Source organism: Haliotis rufescens, unplaced genomic scaffold (assembly GCF_023055435.1).
Source record: "Haliotis rufescens isolate VD_foot unplaced genomic scaffold, xgHalRufe1.0.p SCAF_7, whole genome shotgun sequence".
NCBI classification, from domain to species: Eukaryota; Metazoa; Mollusca; class Gastropoda; order Lepetellida; family Haliotidae; genus Haliotis; species Haliotis rufescens.
In genome coordinates, this window is record NW_025964361.1 from 58,370,742 (window position 1) to 58,397,082 (window position 26,341).

The 26,341-nt window shown below is 41.3% G+C and overlaps 1 protein-coding gene across 1 annotated transcript; it reads left to right on the forward strand.

Moving 5' to 3' along the window:
• Positions 1-1,418, forward strand: LOC124147559 (eukaryotic translation initiation factor 5A-like). Its single transcript, XM_046518198.2, has one exon. It carries the CDS (start codon positions 377-379, stop codon positions 854-856), a length of 480 nt encoding a protein of 159 aa, XP_046374154.1. The 5' UTR covers positions 1-376; the 3' UTR covers positions 857-1,418.
• Positions 1,419-26,341: the final 24,923 nt, after the last annotated feature.

A 26,341-nucleotide genomic window follows, 5' to 3' on the forward strand; every position in this document is an offset into this window, starting at 1 on the left:
AACACCGCAGTGTGACAATCATTAAGCTTGTCTTGGGCCCTGCCTTTTGACCTCACAGCCACGAACAAGGATATTGTCCATCTCACGCATGTCGCACTGTACAGTCCACGTACCGCCTCCACCTGAACTACTTTTGGCGACCTACTTTCTACACCAAGACCTCGTGTTCATTGAGCCTCACGTTAGGTGTGTTTCAGCGTAGATGTGTTCTACCCAAGTGTGTAGTAAGAAAATTCCGGATCACGATACGGAAAGTACAGCGGGTCGATAAATTGCTTTATTTTATGCTGGAAGGAACGCGGTATCGCTACACACCCACCACTCTCGCTGACGACAGCCTCAAGTTTGTCAAGCAGGCCCATCCACGTAAAACAAGATGGCGGATGCAGCGGACGAGACTTTTGAACAGGCGGGGAGCGGAGCATCTGCTTCGTATCCGAAACAGTGTTCTGCCCTGAGGAAGAACGAATACGTTCTCATTAAGAATCGTCCCTGCAAGATCGTAGACTTGTCTACGTCGAAGACCGGGAAACATGGCCATGCTAAGGTGCACATAGTAGGTACGGACTTGTTTACTAGTAAAAAGCTTGAAGATGTCTGCCCGTCCACTCACAATATGAATGTCCCGCATGTGAGCAGAATAGAATATCAACTGATTGATATGGACAGTGATGGGTTTTTGACTCTAATGGACGACAAGAATAACATAAGGGATGACCTGAAGGTAGGTGATAAAGATCCCGAATTGAAGAAAGATATCGAAAGTAAACTGAAGGATGGCGTTCCTACTATGGCTGCTGTACTCAAGGCTATGGACGAAGAGGTTATCGTGTCTGTCAAACTAGGAAAGGAATAAGAATATTATTTCCAACATGGACATGAACAATTCTGATACTTTCCCACAGTTAAACGTGACACTTGTTTGAAAACGTAAACCGGAAGTCGGCCTGTTGGGTTACCACGTGGTCGGCCGGGTGGCGGGTGATTTTATGTGAAGCTGATCCTTTCGTCGAAGACTTGTTGAAGTGATATGTACCACAATTTTGGACTTGATTCAAAGATTATTCTACTTTTCGATGGATATTTGTTTGTAAAGGTTTTGGTGATCAAGATGCAAAATAAAGATTTCGTGACGTTGACAGGAAGATCGATCGAAGAACACAGCATTCCATTGTTCGGTATTTAGGCAAGGCCTAGTGACCGGTAGGCGCATGTGGTGCATCCGAAGACATCGAACAGGAATGTGTTAACTTTTGTGAAGTTAATTAGCGTTCATGTTGTATGAACAGTTATAAAATAAGTAACATTAACTTATTTATCCATGTTGTGCTAACTTAAGACCTCTGCTTGAAATAATTTCCTGTACTTTTTTGGAATGAGCCACTTGACTCAATAAATCGATGATTTGGTAAAATGTTGATATCAGTTTTGCTCTTGTGTATCCAGGATTCTGGTAATGTACCAAGGCTCCATTTTCTGAGCGTCATTTTTAATTTGACATGTCATTTTATATAATATAATCGCACATATATATATATATATATATATATATATATATATATATATATATATATATACTCCTATGTGCTCTAGACTTAGCAAATAGATCTATGCACGTTATTAATCCCACAATGTTTTCTGTGAACATTTTTATTGAGAGATCCACGAAAACAACTGATTAAAATTAGGAACAAAAACGACAGCACGTTTTTAGTAACCCTGTTTATTAATATATTATTTGGCATGGTATAGATGGGTGCAGGCTAAAACATTGCAGATTTCTCGGGCGAAAATGGCATTTCATTTGGCGAAAACAGTGACTACTTGTTGGACGAAAACAGCACCTACATTTTTATTAACGATAAGAACAATTTATGTAGTATTTATGCTGTTTACATGCTTTATTATCTCATGTAGCATATGATTTCCTTGGGTGGGGACATGGTCTGTTATCGACTGAAACATTCTTGTGATGTCGGCTGCCGGCAGAATGGGGAGTTATATATGAAATATCTATAAAACTGCCATTTACTAAAATAAATATTAAATATATATTATACCTGTAGTCCAATTTCTTGACATTTCCGCCAGATTCAGTTTCAGCTTGACAGCTTGGTAATCAAAGCATGTGATGTTTTCACAATAAGTTTATTTACGCATCAGCAGATATTTCAGAACCCCCAAAATAAAGTGCTGTTTTCCCCAAGCAATGGTAGTCATTTTCGCTCTAGGTGAGGTAACGTTTTTGCCAATCGGTGCCGTTTTAGTTGTAAGCCGTAGAGATCTGTTTGGTGGCAGAAGTGGGGGAACAATAGTAAACAAAATAACTTTGATCCAGAGGATCAACATGACACAATCGGGTGGTTAGGCTCACTGACTTGGTTTAATGCATGTCATCGTATCCCAATTGCGTGGATCGATGTTCATGATGTCAATCACTGGATTGTCTGGTCCAGACTCGATTATTTGCAGACAAACATACTCAAATGTACATGCATACTTAACCTGCAGCGTTAAAGCAGTGTTAAACCCAAGTCACAATCAATATATTTCAGCAACAATTGGCAGAGAGATTTATATCAAACAGATCCTGAAGTGATGCCTTTTATTATTTACAGATTTTGGGCATTTATCTTTTTGTTGATTTTCCATTGAAACAATGTGGACTTAAGGGGCCAATGTCTCCAAAAGGGGCCTGGATTTTGTTTCCGGAGCACAACTAAAAAAAATATTCAATATCTTTGAAAAAAACTTGGCTGATATATTAAACAGATCTTGAAGTGGTGCCTTTTGCTAGTTGCAGATTATTTGGCCTTTTTGTTCTTCTCGATTTCCATGGAATTGGAAACAATTTGGACTTAGCCTCAAAAGAGAGGAGTAGGTGTCGTTTCTGGAGCACAATTTGAAAAGTGTAAAGGCTTTTCATCCAAACCTGGTACATGTATTAACTAAGGGCTATAGTGCTGCCACTTGCTATTTAGGAATGTTTCTGCTTATATTTTTCCCTGTTTCCATGGTAACAAGTTGACACCTGAAATGGAAGTATGTGTCATTTCCAGAACAACTGAAAAAAACCAATTCAACAGTTTTCATCTGAACTTGGTACATCCATGTATTAATCAAGGACTGATGTGGTTCCTTTTGCTATTTAGGATTTTTAATTACAAAAAATAATTTTTCTGTTTCCATGGCAACAAGTTTACCTTTGACTGTTCATGACCCTGGGGATTTGTCATCATCCGTTGACTTTTGTGAACATTGCAAAACAGCATTCTTTACTGAACTGAGAATATCCAATGATATTGAGCCAAAAGTGGGTTATAAGTAGCCAGACTCCATTTCCGAATTGCACCAGTTCAGGGGGGATATGTAATGATCACAAAAATTCCTAACAGTTCAGGTGGATAAGGCAAGAAGGTAACTGGAAGTGTACATTCTTTGGTGGCCTCACTCTATAGCCTGTGCTACACATCTATGTTTGAGTTTTCCTATCCCAAGCTGGTTTTGTTGGCCTTGCAGTCTCTGACTTTAGCCACATTCTAAACCCCAAGACAAGTAAAGGTCTGTTTCGTGTTGTAAGCTCTACCAATAACTATCCCCCACAACGCATTTTGTGGCGGGGAGCGACAGAAACTAGTTTTTGTTCACTAGTCCTTATAATGATAACATTATAGCCAAACACTTAAAAATGGCAAGTTTCTACTATTCCTTATGATATCTTAACTATTGGGCAGTTATGCAAGGACTATAGGACTAGTGCCAATTTCTAACGCTTGGGGGGTATTAAGATTAAGACGGAGCAGGTCTTGAAAATCGTACATTTCTTTACCAAACTTGGTACATAGATACATCTAGTGGTGAACTGGTGCCTTTTGAAAGTTTGGGATTTGTAGAAAAAAAGGATTTGGGGACTTGACAACATCTTTGACTTCAACTGCAAAATGGCTGTACTGTTCGATTCTGGTGCAGATCTTGAAAACATTCCAAGATTTCTTCACCAAACTTGGCATATGGATAAGTCTAGTTATGAACTGGTTCCTCTTGATGGGTTTGGGATTTTATAAATACATATATCTTTTAGTTTCCATGGCAACAAGTTTCATATTTATTCACAAGTATTTACCATTGCAAGGGATATTGATGACTTTGACCTCTTGTTGACTTTTTTTTCTCAATCTCAATAAGAAAAATGTGCCTTTCAGATTGATGAAATGGATGCGAGATTAATCCAATATGAAATTCAGTACAACTGTGATTTTGTTATTTGTTTTCCACATTCTGCACATCAGATAATCTTTTGTATTACAGAAGTCTATTAAGTTGTAATCATTTCCTTTTCCGGGGCAGAACTCGGAAACAATTCAGTGTATTTGATGGAAACTTGGCCAATCTATCAGTCAAATAATGAAGTTGTGCCTTTTGCTATTTAGGAATTTTAGACATTTTTATTTTTTACGTTCCATGACAACAAATTGGACTTAGGTTCTATAAGGGTGGTGTTCATTTCCGGAGCGTAACTCAAAAACCGTTAAATACTTTCTTACAAAACTTTGCATGTCTACCAGGCATACTGTTGGACTTAGAAAACAATACGGGTAGGGTTCGATTCCGGAGGAATTTTTCTACATCTATCAGACACATGCTGAATTGTTGCCTTTTGCTATTTATGAATTCTAGAAATTCGTATTACTGGGCATTATTTCCAGAAATATTTCCTTGCCAAACATTGCATGTCTATATATGAACAGAACTGGTGCCATTTGATATTTAGGAGTTTTAGAAATGTTTATTTTAGAATTTCCTTTGCAGCTATTTTGACATGGGCCAAGAGAAATGTTGGGTCAGTTACCTGGTTTGGGACCATAACGTGTTAAAATAGGCGGGGGATATAGATGACTTAATCGACTATACACTTGTTTAACAATGCTATCAATGTTTATCCGAATAGGTCTTCAGCAACCAATGCTTGCCATAACAGGTGACAATGCTTGTCGTAAGAGGCAACTAGGGGGATCGGGTGGTCAGGTTCACCGACTTGGTTGATGCATGCCATCGTATCTTAATTGCGTAGATCAATGCTCATGATGTCAATCACCTGATTGTTTGGTCCAGACTCGATTATTTACGGACCACCGTCCAATATAGCGGGGATATTGCCGAGTGTGGCGTTACACAACAAGCAAACAACAAATATTTCCTTAAAAGTGGGTACACCTGACATCTTGCTCATAGGTAGGGTATTCTGCCCACATTTATGACTGAAATCCCCTGTGGGGATTCCGGGTTAGATTTCGTGACGGGCAGCCTGTGCTGGTTGTCAGGGGCGACCACATGATTGGGTGGACATTCCCTGTGTCTTCGCATGTCATACTCAACAGAGTGGGTTAGTGTTCCCAATGTCAATCCCTGGATTCTCTGGTTGATCCTGAAGTGGGAGGGTGATATAGGAATGGGTGCTGTCCGTCCTTCATTCTGTCTGTCCGTCACATTTGATTTCCGAAGCAGAGCTCAAAAACTGTTCAATGTTTCCTCGCCAAACAATGCACACATATCATTTGGGTGCTGAACTGGTGCCTTTTGCCACTTGGAGATTTTATGTTACCGGTTTCAATAGAAACCAGTCAGGACATTTGATATTTTTCATTTTTCCGTTTTTCATGAAATATGTCACACATTGTGAATTTTGGGTGATGTTTCTCTTTTTCTGAGAAATATTCCTTTGGAACTTTTTGTAATGGGAATAATTCAACTATCAGTCATTTTGTTATATAAGCTCTGATGGATTCTATTCAGATGATTTAACAAACATATTTTCTGCACGTGGATACAAAAGCACCCATGGCAGGGGATATGAGTATTATATTCTTGTTATTGGTTGCTTCTAGCAAAACGTTTGCCGGTAGAACAATATTGTATGGTGCTTCACTGACCTGCAAGTCAATCACCACTTGATGGGACAGGTAGAAAGATGAGGGGTTCTCAGAAGTCTCTGATGTGGCTGTTGATAAGCATTCTCATGGCTTGCCATCTGTCATGTTCTCAGATGTGACATGGTGAAATCTTATCAGAACAATCAAAAGTGGTGTTTTGCTGAACTCAGCACTTCTGAAGGTACTTTGACTGGCAATGATAAGGGATATATCTGACCTTTCATAGAGAACATTTGTAGTGAGACTCCTGAATATTTGTTATAGAGTATACGTTCGGGTGATCATTCTGCTATATCATTGGAAGAAGTTGAATGGCTTGGCCACTACTTTGAACATAATCATGATAACCTTAATAACCCGAGGGGGCACGGGTGGCCCAGCCGTCTAAGGCGCCGCGATTCGCTGTGCAGAGTTGCGTCCCTTGGGCACGCCAGAAACCTATGGTGGTGGTGGGTTCGAATCCCGGTTCGCCCCGATTATGTTTCTAGGTTTGTCAGCACCATACCCGTGCTCGTGGGCTTTCCTCCCACATTAAGCTGACACGCCGTGATATAACTGGCATAATGTTAAAAGCGGCGTTAAGCCCAACTCACTCACTCACTTAATAACACAAATAATTTGCTTTTTCATGATGTTCACCAAAATAGGAACACCTGAACTCGACAACATTGTACTTGTGATACCTGAACTCCACAACATTGTACTTGTGATACCTGAACTATTGGACAGTGGCAGGGACTGTAGGACTAGTGCCAGTTTCTATTGCTGGGATTATGAATGAGTGAGTGAGTTTATGCTTTACATCACATCGGCAATATTTCAGCCATATTGTGACACTGGGATTATGAATGAACGTCTCTGAGTATTACATGATTTATGAAGGCTTTCACATGACGACACAAAATTATGATGCTGGAATAGCTTTTGATTTTTTATGATTATATTATGGAGTGCTAAGTCTCATCATTAAATCATGTTAAGCATGATTTATTTAGTATGCATTAAGTTTTGAAATGGTTAGTATCACTTCATCAAGCGTTTCGTACGCATTCTAAAATCATGAACGTAACACAAACTAAGAGATTGTACGGTGCTTCACTGACTTGCGAGTCAACCAACACTACCGATGGTTCAAGTAGAAAAATATTGTACGGGGCTTCGCTGAACACTCCCGATGGTACAGGTAGAACAATATCGTACGGTGCTACGCTGACCTGGAAGTCAATCAACACTTGGATGGACCGGTAGGAAGATAATGTATGGTGCCTCACTGACTTGAAGGTCAATCAGCCCTTACGATGGGACAGGTAGAACAATATCGTACCGTGCTTCACTGACCTGCAAGTCGACGAACACTCGACGGGACAGGTAGAATGAGATGGTACGCTGTTTCACTCTCCTGCAAGTCAATTAACGTTCCCGATTGGACAGGTAGAAAAATATTGTACTGTGCTTCACTGACTTGCGAGTCAAACAACACTACCGATGGTTCAAGTAGAAAAAATATTGTACGGTGCTCCACTGACTTGCGAGTCAAACAACACTACCGATGGTTCAAGTAGAAAAAATATTGTACGGTGCTCCACTGACCTCGAAATCAACGATTTTGTTTGTTGTTAAACGCTGCATTCAGCAACATTCCAGCTTTATGACGGCGATCTGTAAATAATCGGGTCTGGACTAGACGACCCAGTGATTGATATCATTACCATCGATCTACGTAATTGGGATACGATGACATGCATCAACCAAGTCGGGAAGCCGGACCACCCGATCCCGTTAGTTGCCTCTTACGACAAGCATAGTCGCCTGTTACGGGAAGTATGGGTTGCTGAAGACCTGGTCTAACCCGGATCTTCACCGGCTGGAAGTGAATGAGCTCTCGTTGGGATAGATATAAAGTTACTTACGAACGTAACACAAACACCAAATGCCACTTGCGTGTTGTTGACCGTAAATGGTCTTACAGGAAATGGGAACACTACCTCAGGCATTCCTAATCCTTGCGTGAATATAGGCTGCCGCTTTGGGAGACTTGTTCACGATTGGGGTCAGACGTGTTGAAAATAAAAGTTCTATCATTTTGAAAATTGTTTCGATGTAAAGTATTCATTGAATGAATTGGAGTGTCGCTCTCAATAGTTTATCCCAAATTCCAAGTTTGCTCTTTATGTTGAATGGCTGAGCGAAGTGGAATGTCACTCTACTTTATCTAAAATTCTCTCTAGACTGAAGTGGTGACCAGCCAAGCAGTAGTCTCGTTGGTAGCAAATGATCGTGAGGATAACCCTTTTCATCCAACGATATTATAATCCACTCAAATGACACTTATCAAACGTTTCAGGGGTTAAAAGAGCGCGCGAACACTTTGTATTTCACAAGAAGTTCAGTTTTAAAAGCCAATTGATCCAGTACAGTGACTCATGGGCATGTAGACACTGCTGCTGATAAGACTTACGAAAATAGACAGGAAAAACAAAACTCTCAGTTTACAATCAGACGTTAACGATGCAGTAAATCACGTCTATTTATCCTAGTTTCTCCCAAATTTGAGAAACTTTGTCAAGGTATTAATGATATGAAATTGTAATCAAAGAAAATAATGTAAACGTGAAACACAGTCTTCAGTTCACGACGTTTTGCAACACACGTGCTCACTCCACTCGTTTTCTTGTCCTTGATATGTACGTTTGTCTGTTTCAGCAACTAGACATTTTTGTAGGTCTCTTATTTGGCTGTTATTGCATTTCATCATGTCGTCCCTTTTTACCACCCCTGTTTATACCTGTGTGTTTTGTCAGAAGGTATTCAGCTTCAAACGAGTTTTAGTTATAGGCATCAGAGAAATTGCGGACCTTTGTCTCAAGCGTTTACATGTAATACCTGTTCCAAAAGTTTCAATCGTAAAGGCAATTTCGATTCGCATACGAAAACGTACCATTTACATGACTGGATAGTTTGACGTGTCAATTTTGTCACACGGTTCTTCAGAACTGTCCTACCAACAGAAGTCATGTTTCCCATTGTCACCGTGGTTCAAACAGTACTCAATCTGCAAGTACTAGCTCTGCTTCTACTAATGAAACGTTTAATTGTAGAATGTCTCCCAAATCTTTTCCTTCGATGAAAGCTCTCACGTCACACTTAAAACGTCACCATCTGTCTTCTCAAACTGGTCGTGGGGCAGACTCGGCAGCCAAACGCCGGAGACCCAACGATGTTTTGCAGGGTTGCTGTTCTCGTCAAGCATTAGGAGGCCGGTCTAGGGATTATGAATTCATTCCTCAGGGTCAAGAAGGCCACGATCTATGTTTCTATTTATTGAAAATTCAACCTAATGTTATTCAACATTTAAAATTTGAATTGGCGCAGAAACGTGCCATCAAATGAGGCTTATGCGCCAATTTCAAACTGTGAGCCAGCTGAAATGCAAACGTTCTCTGATGAATATTAAAACACAGGACGAGAAATGTTATCTGTATTGTGTACTGGCTCACCTGTACCCTGTACGTGGTTACAAGGGTCATGAATCTAAACTTGTCAAGGGCTTTAACTTTCCCATGCCGTTGAAAGATATCGGTCGTTTTGAACGTATGAATCGAATTTGAGAGACATCTCGATCATGATCAATTGACAGATGCTTTTCGAGGGATGTGTCGAGTGGCATGTATAACCTAGTTGCATTGAAGCAGCCAAAAATGTCATGGATATCTAAGGGTGAGGTGTGGTGAAATTGGGTTTAATGTCGCGTCCAAGATTATTGCACTTATATAGCAACGTGCACGCACGTGTGTGTGTGTGTGGCTGCTTGTACTAGTCGGGACTGATGCCGATTTATGGTGCTAGCCCACTGAGATACCATGCCGCAGTTTAATACCCCACTCAGACACAGTATACTGACTCCGAGTCGACCAGTCCTTGTTTTAGCCCCTTAATGCCGAGCACCAGACAGGGTAACAACAAGTACCATCTTTTAACGTCTTTAGGTATGACGCGGCCGGGGATCGAACCCCGGACCTTTCGCTTTCCGGGCGGACGCTCTACTACTAGTCCACGGAATATCTAAGGGGAAGTGCCTAGGGTGAGTATGAACCAATGATGGAACAGCTTTTGGAACTATGGGAGATGACTTGGGTATTACAGTGTTTGACACATATACTTGACAGCCACTTTCTACTTCTCACCTCCTCGGTACGCAGCACTGTGACCACCTCTACAGTAACGACATCAATAGCTGAGATACAGTCAGGCATACAATCTTCCACCTTATGGTCCCCATTACATCTTTTACCTACTGGAGCTTTTCCAATGCAACGGGAACCGTTGACAATTGTAGCACCTTATAGCTGTGGGAACAAAGAGAATCATTGGAAACACATGATGCTTTCATGAAGATGAGGCGTGTCAAATGTTAACAAAACAGAGGTAATGACTTCTTGTTCCTCACCTCGTAATACGCGCATGGCATGTACAACCTTTTGACTTCTAAGTTGTTCAACAATTTCATGAACATCAACGTCGTCAGCGTTATATATAACCCCTTTGCTTTGAGACACTGACACAGACGTCACAAATCGTGAACACATTCACGGCCACTTTCATTTGATCAAACGATTTACAATGAATCACAAGATCAAGTTTTTTCATGAACTCAGCACCACAACACTTTCTGAATACCACCAGTTAAAAAAGATATTGGACTTATTTTTTTAAAGTTTCGTGTCAATTGTAAATAGCACAACAAATGTCATGGGAACATCCGATTTGGTCATTTCACTTTGAGTTATGTCGAGATGTTTGTGCTTTTTATGCCATGGTTAATGTAATTTTCCACAAATTCCGCATCAATTGACTTTTAGATGGTATTTGAAATATCTTCATCTCCATCCCCGACATGATCCCTGTCCATATTGAAGCGATATACAACCAACATTGAGCTCGCCTGTTTCAGCCATTATATCAAGCAATAGCAAATGTGGCAATACAATAAGCTAATAATTGATGCTGATTGTAATATTACTTACCTTGGTGTTATATTACTACTGTTCAAAAGAACAAGAGGACAAAGTCATCAATAACCCCTTCAATTGTGAAAACTTGTGAATAGATATATGAAACTTGTTAATATTGAAACTGGAAAAGTATTGGAAAAAGAAATCTCAAGCATTAAAAAAACACCAGTTCACCACTACATCCATCCAGTTTGGTGAATAAATAGTGGTTTTTAAGATCTGCACTACCGCCATTTCCAGCAAAAGTCAAAGTTGATGCTTTGGAAACTGGAAAAATACATTTTTGAAAGATTCCAAACTATCAAAAGGCACCATTAGACCCATCTATGCGCCAAGTTTTTTAAATCCCAAACATTTAAAGAGAACCAGTTCACAATTAGACCTAGCCATGTTTGGTGAAGAAATATTGTACGGTTTTCAACATCTGATCCGAAAGGACATCTTTCACGGACGGTGTCCATTTTAATACCCTCGCAAAACGCGTTGCGGGGAATAATGAATTATAACGCTAGCTGACCCCATATAACAAAACCGTCAAGGGCGACACCTCGCCGACAGACTAAAGCAGCCCTAAAGTACAACAATTCACTGTGCAGAGTTACAACCCTTTGTTTTGCCAATGTTCGCTAGTCGTCCAAGTTCACTTCAAACAATCTCATTATAATCAGATTTGCTTCTGTGTGTGAAGATCCTTCATATAAGTTCGCCTCAGGTGAACCATGAGCGAGCCTTGACCACCCAAGCTAAACGGAGGATGCGTGGGTTCTTTAGCCAATAGAGTGTTAGCTTTCTGAAACGGAATTATTGCTTTTCCACCTCGATTCAGACATTTCAATCTTAGCAAACACAAGAAAACCACCACAAAAACACAAATAGACCTCGACAGTACACCCGTTTTGGTCTAGATACCATGCTCAGAGTGAGTGAGCTGGGTTTAACGCCGCTTTTAACAGTATTCCAGTTATATCACGGCGTGTCAGCTGAATATGGGAGGAAAGCCCGAAGTGATGCAGGTCTCAGACATTTACCACTTCGGTGAAACCCACGAGCACGGGTATGGTGCTGACAAACCTAGAAGCACAATCGGGGCGAAACGGTATTCGAACCAGCAATCATAGGTGTCTGGTGTGTCCAAGGGACGCAACTCTGCACAGCGAATCGCAGCGCCTTATACGACTGGGCCACCCAATGATGCTCAGAAACCTTGAGCTGCCTTCAACATATGGTACCTGGGAGCGTGGGTTTCCCCAAACTGGTAAACGCCAACAACCTGCGTCACCCTGAACTTCCGTCTCCATTTTTTTGACAGACCATGAACGATTTCAAAACGGCTTTTATTTGGTGAATGGGTTAGGAAGATAATATGTGAGTGAGTGAGTGCAAGGTTTCACGTCAAATTTTGCAATATAGCCAGATATATCATGGCACATCAAGAAAGGGCTTCACGTACTGTACCAATGTGGGAAATTGAACCCAGGCTACTGGTACAACGAGCCAAACCTCTTGGCTGCCATGACGTCATTAGTAGTGATAATGAGATGGGTTAAACGTCTGTTTGAACAATATACCAGTTACGCGGGGTGATACACATGATACATACGTGTAACACTTTGATGAAACCCACTATCACGGGTACGGTGCTCATAAACCTTTAAACATAAACGGGGCGAACCGGGATTCGAACCCACGACCATGAGTTTCTGACGTGCCCAAGGGACGCAACTCTGCACAGCGAATTACGGGCCTAAGGCGACTGGGTCACCCGTGCCCCTTGTAATGCTCATGATGTCAATCAAGAGCTTGTATGTTCCAAAGTCGATTATTTACAGCCTGTCGTATTTTCATGATTTCACGCCATTCAACGGCAGCATGTGACGTCATTCAATTTCTCAAAATTGATACAGAACCTGCAGGATCCATCTTATTTGGTTACTAAATCAACAGGCTCAGACCAAGGACTACTACTAGGCTATATTATGTTTTGTTGTAACGTCTTGTCAATTTTATCTTCTACTAACTGTTTCTTAGTCAAAGGAATCCCCCCAGCTGGTAATTTGATAGGGGTTGCCCTATCAGTATGGATGGTATGAGTAATCGCAACTGTCTGACCTAACAAACCATCTTCACTGACGAGAACATCCCGAAATACTTCCAGCCACAAAATATCCTTGTTTTTCCAATAACTGTTTGGCTTAACCCAACCCTCATCAGCACCAAATGAACAGTTCACTTGATTAATTTCTCATAATTCTCACGAACAATAACCTTATCAATAATTCTGACCCGTGCACAACTGCCTGTGTTCAATTTGTACAACTTTGCCGACCTCCAGATGTAGACCTTGTCGTTCGTCTCACATATACCTCACCACTATAATCCTTCAGGAAACCCATGCCAAGAATACTACCCATTGTAATTCTGCAACTACAAACTCTTGTTGAAACTTCACGCCTCCAGCACAAAACTCAAAACAATCCTGATCATGGTTAACTATAGGTGCACCGCTGGCCGTAAAGAATCACCATGAACTTCCTTCAGTCTAACATCCTGCCCGCCGAAGATCCGGGTTCGATTCCCGACATGGGTACAATGCGTGAAGACCATTTCTGGTGTCCCTCGCCTTCATATTGCTGGAATATTGCTGAAAGCGTCGTAAAATCACACTCATTCATTCACTAACATCCTATAAACACATCATCATCTGCGATAATCGACACTGAAGACCCAGTTTTTTAACATCATTCTTGAGGTAACCCCTTTCACCAGAACATATATGTACACACATTTCTCAGGCTTCAAAGAACGCAAAACGATTTTTTGTCCGTGGACCGGATATACCAGTCAAGTTGATGAGGATGACTTCATCAGTTTTCCGACACCTGATGCTGATAACCGCTCCCCAAACTAAATCTACCTGCACTCCAACATCAACAGTTAAAATAGGTTTGTCTATCACATCAGGTAAAGAGAACTTATACATATTCGTAGAGGGACAATGGCCAGTATGACTAAGGTTTTACATAAGTCAGATTTATATTTCCTACAGCAGGTCTTGCATTGCAATAAATATATCTGTTAGATCAGTACGTCTACATTTAAATGCGGTCACTGCATTGATGGCGTCTCGTCCAGCAAACATATATTCATCATTTAATGTGCCTAACCACGTTAATTATGCATAAATGTAGTTCTGTTCTTCATTTTTTTCTGCAGAATCTATGGGAGATACATACGCAGACGCAGCCTGCGAGTCGACCACACTCAGATAATAAATTGCGGGACTGTAGACGACCATCCAGTTAATGTCTGACAAATCATATACAGATGTCACTACAAGACATACTATTTGGAATTTGCGGTGGTAAAGGGTGAAGTCAACAATTTGACACCCGGAAAGTTAGTTTCTCATCTTCACTCACAGTGGTACAAATGGATCCTTGTTACTCGTGTCTGTTTTAGTACATCCATGTGTGTTTCAATTCAGTTTAAGTGATGTTGGGAACCCTGCTTCGCTTACGTTTGGGTGTTTCCTGTTGAGTACGAGACGTAATTCCGTAGTTTCACGAGGTTTTGTGACAAGCTTTCGATTCTTAAAATAGCCCAAATGTCCGGTCTCTTTAAGGGCCCTTGGTTGTTGACGATGACTTGAAATTCGAAGATCAGTGGTCTATCTTTCAGTGCTCGAACCTTGTCGTCTGATACCTGAGGCTTGACATTTATTGTTTCTCCGCATTTGACGTCATATACCAAGACGATGGGCTCGTCAGATGATTGCCACGTTTTAAACGTCAAGTGTTCAATTTCAGTTTGTCCAGATCGTGTTTTTTGACATTCTACGACTCTAAGACATTAATTTTATCGGAAGCAGCATCAATATCATTGCTTAAGACAAGCTAAAGTTCAGGGATATTTAACAATAACTTTATTTCATCATCTAGTTTTCCAGAAATTTGTGAGAAATAGGAACGAGAAATTAACAATCAAATTAATTGGAAACGTATTATAACAACATAGAAACTCTACTGTAGAAACAAACCTATTAGAATTAGAATTTCAATTCAAATTCTTTCACAAAATTATATACACAAAAATTAATCATATGTTTATTTTGCAATTCCGACAGTGAAACCTTTGCTCACGTATATTTAGAATGTTCTTATGTATAAGGATTCTGGGATGAATTTAATACTTTTATAAATGTTATTTTCGGACATGTTATTCTTACAACACGTCTTATTGAATCACTTATTAATATTAGCTTTTGTTCGTTTGTTGTGTAATTCCACACTCAGCAATATTCCAGCTATATGACGGCGGTTTGGAAATAATCGAGTCTGGACCAGACATCCAGTGATTGACATCGTGAGCATCTGGGATACGATGACATGCATCAATTATAAGTCAGCGTGCCTGACTTACGGATCCCGCCAGTCACCTCGTTCGACAAGCATAGTCGACTCTTACAACAAGCATGGGGTGCTGAAGACCTATTCTACGCCTTGATCTTCAGGGTTTGATATCAGCAAAAAGACACATTTTCTTAGTAAATATTAAAGGAATAATACCATGTCCTTAATCATTTAGAAACATACTGAAAGACATTAATAATGTCGAATTGTTTCTTGAAAAAAGAAACAGAACAATGTTTTTTTACTAAAAAGTAGAGTTTTGTGGAGCAAACCATAAAGTAGGCTGATGGAATGAAGGTAATCGATACCTCTTACAATTATTACAGCGACCTTCTTGTCATGTTACATGTACATGCCGTACATATTTCTCATGACATTTACCATGTAATTTGATGACATATATTATTCGATGACTATGAACACAATGCTACGTACCCTTTGAACTGAATAAATAAATCATTAGATATATACATAGTTACTTTATCCAAAACATATTCAAAATATACAAGTACAGAACATCTTCCTGAAAATATCGTTCCAACATGGTTAAAGCACAAAAACCACGAGAGTGATCATGGCTTGTATTTGAGGTACAAACTACAAACTGTCATTGAATTTGCCAAGAAAGGAGTGGAGTGGCTTTTGAACTCAAACGCAAACAAATCATCAATCGATACCATTTGTTTTAACAGCAGTGTTCATGATATAACTCTTTATGTTTACTCCTGGCGTTGGCAGCATAGTAAATGCTTCCTAAATTGGCCCGTATTTTAAAAACAAATTCTCCTCGACATTAAAATGGTGTTATCACATTCTGCCACTTTCGTAGGGCCGTCGAGTAGCCTAGTGGTTAAAGCGTTCTCTCGTCACGCCGAAGACCCGGGTTCGATTCCCGACGTGGGAACAATGTGTGAAGCCTATTTTCTGGCGTCCCCCGCCGTGATATTGCTGAAATATTGTTAAAATCGGCGTAAAAACATACTCACTTACTCTACCACATTCGGAACGTCCATACGATAACTGTTGGATGTTTGTATTTAATGTTTCTGTATGCATACATAGGGAATTTGATTCCAACATTATGCTAACTCTTTAATGTACTCCTCTTAAGTTTAGCATCAAATAATTAAACGACAAAACCCTTTCCATATCCAATAAAAATCTCTAATAAAAGCAGAGTCGATTGTACGATTCCGACTACATCATGAGCATGTGTTTATGAATCACTATCAAATAGTGGTGACACCAGGCGTTCGCGAAAAGGTGAGGGTACCCTGTCCCACAGACTATGCTGTACATAAGGAACAATAAATATATCGGTTTTGTGTAGAATACTAACAACAAAACTTAAAGTCATCGTTTGTGTGTGTGTGTGCGTGCGTGCGTGCACGTGTGTCTGTGTGTGCATTTGTGTGTGCGTGCGTGCACGTGTGTCTGTGTGTGCATTTGTGTGTGCGTGCGTGCACGTGTGTCTGTGTGTGCGTGTGTGTGTGTGCGCGTGCGTGCATGCGTGCGTGCGTGTGTGTCTTGGGGTCTTGTTTCATTCCCTTAATGCTGAACGCCGGATAGGGTAACAAGTACCTGCTTTCAACGTGTTTCAGTGTTACAAGGGACCAGAAGATCGGACCACCGATATCCCGCTCTCAAGACGCACTGTCCTCTGGAAATAGTGTAGCTAGGGGCGTGGGATTTGTGTCAGAAAGTTGTATCTCACATGCATTAATTCACCAATCAGAAGTGATACTATTCAAGCAAAATTGCGTTTTACGTACCTATTAAGGTAGCTAGTCAGCGGATGAAATGAGACCGTGTAACCCACTACATTGTCAGTCCGTCGTATGTAATAACGATTGATTGGGGGAAGTTAGTGAAAACAAAAACATTTGAGTTGGTATGTAGGTGAATGATTATGGTTTTACGCCGCCTTTGGATAATATTCAAGCAACATGAAGGCCGGGGATACCAGAAAAGGGTTTCACACATTAAACCCATGTGAGGAATCGAACACGGGCCTTCGTCGTGACGAGCGAACGCTTTAACCACAAGGATACCCTACCGCGTCACCAAACAGCCTGTGATGTACTGACGATAATAGAAGGTTTTGTTTTTGTTCGTTGTTACACGCCACACTCAGCGATATAAGGTATATTAGAAACATTGTATTCGTAGAATTGTGATTACATTCACACATAAATACCTTTCCAATCTGCAGAGATTGTTGAAAACGACATTGAACTATGATGGCGAAACAGGTTTACCGACAAGTTCAAGTTTCTTAATATCACACTGGTATACCAAAAGTAATAACAGAACATCTACAACTTTCTTCCGAGGGCTACAATCTTCACATCAGTCTCTTGGAGATACGGAGGTAAATATCTTACACAGCAGATGTTTATCTGACTGGAACCAATCTTCCTTTTACCTCAGCCAAAAAGCAAAAGGTGTGTTTGAATTTATTCCAATACGCTTTGCTGCCTTTATATTTCTTCTCGAAAACATTCGCACTGATGTATAATACATATGATCTTACGGGCGGGAATTGCATCCTGTGCATTTGGTACCTTTTTTATCGGGGACAATGTAATTCGATGCAGCAACCTTGGAGATTAAGTGGTAAACATCTCATTTACCAAACTGACAGTTTGTATGTTTTTTCTGACTGGAAACACACGTTGCTGCCTTTATATTTCTACTCGAAAACATTTGCAGATATGTATAATACATACGATCGTAAGTGCAGGAATTGCGCTGAGTGCCTTTTTTATCGGGGACAATGTGTTCTTTTGAACTTTTTTCCTCGTTAAAATGTAGAGTCGGCTTTTGGGAGATATATGCATAGTCGATAATTGTAAACCCATTAAGCCCATACAAACACAAAAATACTTCTAAAGACGTCATACTGGCGTCATCTTGCCATGGAAACGTAGGAGATGGTTATTCTAGTCCATACTAAGTTCTACGTAGGAGATAGTAAGTCCTACGTAGGAGATAGTGATTCTAGACCTTACTAGGCCATTACTGCGTCTTTTGTGGTGTAGCATAGCATTCAAAACGCATCAATATTTTCTTAATGTCGCGTTATCGCATTGTTGCGATATGATAACAATATAAACAGGATCAGAGTTACTTTTGATCTTGAGTATACAAATAGTGTGGTGACGCTACATTTGAAATGCATTCGATGCATCAAACTTCACAATACATGGCAGAATCCCAGGCTACTGGGACGGGCTTCACCATATCACTAGTCTGGGGGACGCATCACAATATATGGATGAATCTAGGGCTACTACCGCGGGCTTCACTTTAACGCTAGTCTGGGGGACGCATCACAATACATGGCAGAATCCCAGGCTACTGGGACGAGCTTCACCATATCACTAGTCTGGGGGACGCATCACAATATATGGATGAATCTAGGGCTACTACCGCGGGCTCCACTATAACGCTAGTCTGTAGGAAGCATCATAATACCTGGCAGAATTTAGGGCTACATGGCAGAACACCGTCTACTGGTGAGGACTTCCATTAAACGCTAGTCTGCATGTACAATGCACAATGCACCGCAGAATCTGGGGCTGCTGGTGCGGGCATCACAAAGACCCTAGTTTGTAGGAAGCGTCACACAATACGTCGCAAAATTTGGGGCTACTGGAGAGGGCCTCACTAAACCACTTATCTGTAGGAAGCATCACTATACATGGTAGAACACGAGGCTGTCTTTGCGGCTTTCTCTATAACGCTAGTCTGTAAGAAACATCTTGATATATTGCAGGATCCTCAACCTCTGGCCCCGGCTTCACTATAACGCTAGTATGAGCATGTTGCAGTGAGGAGACGGGGAGATTCTACACTCCCCGGGAGTTCTATCGTGGCGGGATGGACATCCAGATCTATCTCTAGGAATGGAATGTGTCGTGATGATGCATAGCTGTGGATCTTTCATCTATCAAATGGCCAACTGCAACAGTAACATCGCTCCGCTGTGTGTCTGTGGGTAGGTCGCATGTCCGCGAAGGACATTGACATTCTGGCATTGATTGACGAGTGACACACTTACGGACCAATGTTGCAGTGAACTTGTGGCATTGACTATCGAGTGACACATAGATGTACCAGTATTGCGATGAAAATGCAATTGTGACATTGACGAACGAGAGATACATATAGTCTGGAAGATAATTTAAGGTACCGACGTCTACTACAATATCTGAAAAACTATTGGACCTACTCCAGTCAAAGATGGTATGAGATTATTATTATCCTTTCTGAGCGCCATGGCATCTATTCCCAGAGGTGAATACCACCAAAAGAATATCTATCTTCAGTTGTTCTTTTTGGTAAGAAGTTAAAACAAATGGTTCAAGCGTTGCAATCTGACAAGATAAAATAATCTATGCATCTTTCATATTGATGGGGGCGATTCAATTTCGTCAGTCGATGTCACAAATTCTGAACACTAGCCCATCGCAGACACGCGACCTACCTTCACGGACACACACGAAAGTGCAGTAGGCGTTGCATTCGGACACTCGGTAGATGAAAGGTCCATGGTCCACAATTCATTCCTTGTGATAGATCTGGTTCCCCACCCTGCCACGATAGAACTCCAGGGGAGTGTAGAATTTCCCCGTCTCCCCACTGGAACTTGCTCATGCTAGCGTTATAGTGAAGCCCGGTCCAGAGGTTGACGTTCCTGCAAAGATTATAATTCTTAAAGACAAGCGTTATAGCGAAGGACGTACTGATAGCCAAAAATCTGCAGTGTATTATGATGCATCCCAGTGACTAGCGTTACAGCGAGCCCCGCTCCAGTAGACCGAGATTCTGCCATACTTACTGCCATGATGCTTCCTACAGACTAGCTTAATAGTGAAGCCACTCCAACCCTGGTACTGCCATGAAGTATGATGCATCGAGAGCATTTCAAATGTAGCGTTATCACTCTGTGTGGATACTCAAAGTCACACTGATCCTCTTCATATTTTATCATATCGCCACAATGCCAAAACGTAACATTTTTAAAACTTTGACACGTTTTGAATACTATACTCCACCACAAAAGACGCATCAGAAAATTACAATGTCAATTATTGCATGTGCCAGTTATAGTCTGGAAGTTAATTTAAGGTACCGACGTTTACCACAAGTTTTGAAAAACTGTTGGACCTACTCCAGTCAAAGTTGGTATGAGATTATTAAACAGTCATACATAACTGGATATTACATTTAAAGACAATCGGTGCATGAATAAAAAATCTGTCTATTTAGCTATCACTATATTTCATCAACAACCAGACCTGTTCGTCACGGGTGGAACGAGCATTCATTGTAACAGCCATCTGCATAATGCTACCCCTGCGTCACAGGGCCATATGACCCATTTGAACCAATCAACTCAACTCGAAAGGTTGCACGGGAATCACGCAGGCACGAATACGGTGCTAGCATTGGATTTCATGATGTCACAGCGCAAGCATCTTTCCCCTGATGTGAAAGGTTTCGTTGTTAAAATATTTGAATACTTTAAGGCTGAAAGTGAAAGACGTTCGCTCTTCTTTGACATTTCAAAGTACATGAAAAGAACAATTCATGCGTTACAGCTTCCCAAACAAACCGTAGTTAAGATTTTGAACTCTCATAAAAACACATGCTCCCCTGCACATCCCTTAGGGGGCATCTGAAAACAGGATAGGAAATTAAAGTTAGATTCCTTTGATAAGAAAGTTGTCAGGGACGTGACACGAGAAAATGAATTTATTTCAACCCGAAAACTAAAACAAATTCTCCTTACAGAGCATGACTTAGATATTTCCAAATAGACCATTTGTAAACTCCTTTCCAAATTTGGATATCATTACAAAAAGACTAAAGGGTCGAAACTAGCAATGTGTGAACGACCAGATATCATTCGTTTGTGTATAAATTATATGCGCCCTATTAAAAAGAAATGAGAAGAAGGCTATGATAAGCCTGTCTATTTGGATGAAACCTGGGTTAACGCCTGCCACACAGCGGCATACCAGCGGCTTTCCAATGTCTCACCCAGATGCCACAGCGCAAGATCCCCCCTGGTAAAGTGGAGCGTCTGATTTCCTCCATGCAGGCTCACACAGAGGTTTCCTCCCTGGGTGTGATCTAGTGTTCAGATCCAGATCTACAGATGGCAGAGACTACCATACCAAGATGAATAGTCAGGTTTTCACTGCGTTTGTTGAGGAACAGCTCCTCTTAGCACTGCCTAATAAATCCTTGGTGGTTATGGACAATGCTCCCTATCACAGTTGTCGAAATCCTATTAACCGTTGTCCAACCTCAAATTCCACCAAAGGTGAGATATGTCAGTGGTTGGACAACAACCTCATTGCCCGGCCCACGAAAACCAAAAAAACTGACTACTACTGGTTCTTCAGAAGAAACCCCCGCCCTCTTATTTGATTGACAACATGTTGAGAGAACACGGTCACGAAGTGCTAAGACTTCCTCCTTACCATTGTGACTTCCCATCAAACTAATCTGGGGTGATTTGAAAAATATGGTCGCACGGCAAAATAAGAGCTTCAAGCTTGCCGACGTCAAGCAGATTGTCTTGAATGGGATGGGAGAAATTACAGATGTACGTTGGGCAAACTGTGTCCAACATGTTATCAAAGTTGAGGAAGAGTATTGGCAACAAGACTGTATCCGACCAGATACTGTCCAGCCTGTTGTTGTTCATTTAGGTGACAGCACAGACTGCGAATCTGAAGACGAGGGCATTTCCTGGGATATGTGACTTATAGATGACCAGTGTTTTTAATCAACGCGCTAAAGAAATTTGATGCATCTCCCGAGGTAAGATATATTTTTTATACCATACAGATCTTGATTATCGATCATATCGAGGATGAATCTGATTGTCAATAGGTAGGGGCATATAACGGACATGACTCGTAATAGCCACTTGTGGCGCTACGATCCAGCCACGGAACCTTGACCTAGTTTGGCAAGGTCGGGAACTAGACTTTTATATTCAGCTAACTTCCTTGCCTTGGGAAGACGTGTCAAGAGGAGCTGATGGTAGATGAAATGTCTTCCGTTGACGTTATGAATGTTTCACCCCAGGCAGGTGGTGGATTTGGCGGTGGGAGCGTGATGGTGTGGGCAGATATCCATCATGATGGTCAAACAGATCTTGTTCACATTGCAAGTAATTTGACTAGGATTCGCCAACAGACGCAGTGTTCGAACTGTTGAGGAACCAACTGAAGGAATGTTTCGACAAGACGCCAGACACGTCCGGGGATGCCAGAAATAGCTGAATTAATTCTTCTGGATGTTCGGTGAACAATATTGTTTTTAAAAGGTAAATCTGGTGCAATTGGGAATTTCATAAACACGTGTTTTGGCGGGGAATTCATTTTAATATTTAACTTCAGGCGTCATGCATATTTTCCGATGGAAAACCACTACTTTGGATACTGTTTCTTGGGTATTATTACATTACATATCCCAATTTGAAATCCAGATGTCATGAATTAGATTTCATATTTCTCGGAACTAACAACATTTATTCAATCGGGGCAGATAATCCGTTATAGTCCATGTTCAGGTGTACGACATCTCCCACGATTCTAACTTGCCAACCATGTGACTCAGGACACTCTATCCAGCAAGAGACTTCCAAGCCGTCTGCACACCACTTGACTCCCATTCTCTGTAACATTCTCAGTAACCATCTGGTAATTGGGAGATGTTTATTTCGAATACTTATCCAGATGCCGTCTTGATATACGGAACCATGGAAACAGGGAACTCGACGCGAGCCATTTTGTCCCTTGGCGTGTCCTTAGTCACGTGATCACAAAACGGAGCTGAAAATCCAGTATTCCACGAAGTTTGTGTACGTTGTTGTCAAAATGTACTTTAATAAGTAAATATTACTGGCACATCATGACAAATTCGTTTTCCAACACGTAACATAGTAGCCAAAGTGACTTTACATATTGTATGTCTTCAGATGGCTACCCAGAATGTGTCTTTGAAAGGCGTTGGGTCAGTGGGCTGATACTCTATTATAAAAACGTTGACACTGTGGAGGATTGTGCTCTGTCCTGCAAGTACGACGAGAGCTGCATATATACTGAACAACAAAAGTTCCTCTGACATTGAATAAGATTTAATGCAAAGTCATATTTTTTACCAAATCTAAAACTATTTCGGTTTGCAACAGATAAAAGACTCCTGTAAGTGTTCAAATGGTTTAAAAAGTTTTAATGGTTTTCAAGTGTTTAATTTCCCATACTGACTTCAGAAAATGCGTTAATTAATAATAAAAAAACATGAACATGCGATAATGTCAATTTACAAATCAATAGCGTGTGTGTCCACCTCTGGTTGCGATGCATGCAACACATCTTCGTCTCATGGAATGGACCAGGCGTCGCATAAAGTCCTGTGGGATATCTGTCCATATCTGCTGGAGCATGTTTCGAAGTTCCTGGAGTGTCTGTGGAACACGTGGTTGACGTCGAAGGCGCGGATTCATCTCATCCCACATGTGCTCGATTGGTGAGCGAGCCGGCCAGGGGATGACATACGTTGTTTTGTTGAAGAGAATCCTGAACAAGTCGAGCAATATGAGGCCGGGCGTTGTCATGTTGAAAGGTAATGCCTGGGCCATGACGACGCAAAAACGATAGAACAACAGGGCTGATGATCTCGTCGCGGTAGCGCTGTCCATTGAGATTTCCCTCTACCACTATCAAACGGGTCCTCTGTCTTGCTGTAATCCTACCCCATACCATGACGCTGCCGCCCCGAACCGATCTTCTTCCATGACACAGTGATTGACGTAACGTTCACCTCGACGTTGGTACACTCGAATCCGTCCATCGCTGTGGCTGAGGTGAAAACGAGACTCGTCAGTGAATAGAACTTGGCCGCCACATGGCCGTCCAGCGGAGACGCTGTCTACACCACTGTAGACGTGCTTGACGGTGGTTTCCTGTCAAAACGGGACGTCTGGCGGGTCTTCTGGCGACAATCCCTGCACGTCTGAGGCGACGACGTACGGTTTGTGAAGATATTCGTCGAAGGCCAGGGATGCTTCTTGGAATCACTGTTGCTGGCTGGAATCGATTTCGTAGGTGTGTTGTTCGAATCCAGTTGTCTTGTCGATTATTGGTTACGCGTGGCCTGCCACTCCAAATGATGTTTCTGTGGACGTTAAATTGTCTTGCAAAATCACGTTGACGCGATCCTGCTTCAAGCATACCAATGGCTCGCAGACGCTCATTTTCGGACAGGCGTGGCATTTCGTAATTTTGTTGTTTTTCTGAGTGGTTGTTGTCAGCACAATGCTAAACAATGCATATGGAATCCCGTTAACCCACAAGTTTTTTATACCCATTCCATACATTCCAGAACATTTCATAGATGTACTACAATATTGAAAACCAAACTTTACGTGTTTGAAAAATACACTAAAATATTGGTGTCACAGGAACTTTTGTTGTTGAGAATACTTCATCTTTATCTACTATGTCAACTCTGAGGGTGCCTATGTCACCCACAAACAAATTCCTGGCTAAATGTCATCTTTATGTGAACGTTTTATTACTCGTTCTCTCAACACAAAACTCTAAACGGGGACATCGGTCGGGTCAGTTGACAGTGGCAGCGTGTTTGATTCAAGTAATCAAAACCTATATTGGTTGCTCGTAAACTTAAATGTCACAATGTATATCAGTCTAGTGGTTACTCTATTAACACAGAATCAATGTCCCAGTTTGACACATGGTTACAGTGTTCGGATCCATGCTTGAACCGGGCACCAAACCGCGGAGCCTAGCCTCCCTTTAAACGTTCTTTACAGTTAATGTTATCAAGCGAGGTGTGGGGATTTTTTTAGATTATTTCTTTCTGTCAGCAAGACAAACCCAATTTTCTGAAAGGCGCCAAAACATTTTCTTGTACCCACAGCATAATATGTTTAAGAACATCCAGCATGTTCTCTGTACGAGGCTAAAACCGGTTGACAAATAATTAGTAGTAATTATAATGCAAGCAACCCACCATAACCACATATAGTCTTCATTATTCTCTCCCTTCAATGTGTTTATCATGTTTCGTGTTGTTTCTTACATTTTCTGATGAAAGATAGTGGGTGAGAGATCCCTCCATTTATTGACGAAAGAGAACTGACAGCTGAGTTCAGTTAAGACTTTTTCTGCGCCTTATACACTACAGGCGTTTGTCGAAATAAACATTGTGGGCCCTCTGCCGGACTTGTGTTATTGATGCGTGACAATCCCTTGAGTTCGAACGTCTATGTTGAATATTTGCTTGTCGGGCGGTTACAATGGCCCGACTGAGCGCAGCTCCAGCATTGCTGTGTGTCTGGACCCAATTTGGGTAAATACATTCACTCGTTATATAGCTGCACCATATATGACCGCGGGAGAAGACATAAATTCATTCACTCATTTTAACGAGTGAAGTTTTACTCTCGAAATCATACCATAGGTTTCTTCCCGAGGCAAAAGTGTGCACTAGGTTTTATCAAAGTCTACTGAAGACAACGGGTTGATATTGACCAGTGGGCACTCGCGAAGATTACTAAAGGAAAGATGTTTCATGTCAGTGTTAATTTTCTACTGCCCATTGTTTGTTGCTTATCGCTGCACTTAGAAACATTAGAGCCACATGACGGCGTCCAGTAAATATTCTGGACCAGACAAACCAGTGATTGTTATTACGAAACGTCGAGTACGATGACAAGCGATCAACCAAGTCGCCGAACCTGACGGCCTATGCATTTAGTCACCTCGGGTGACAAGCATGTGTTGCTGGACACCTTTTCTAATTCAGAAACCCCGGCCCCACAACTGACAGGCGATTATGCATGGAATGGAGAAGTGTCATTTGAAAAAGGCGTGATTAACTGCGGGAGATGAGAACCACGTTCTCCCTTGAGAGAACGCCAAAGCTTTCAATGATATGAGAA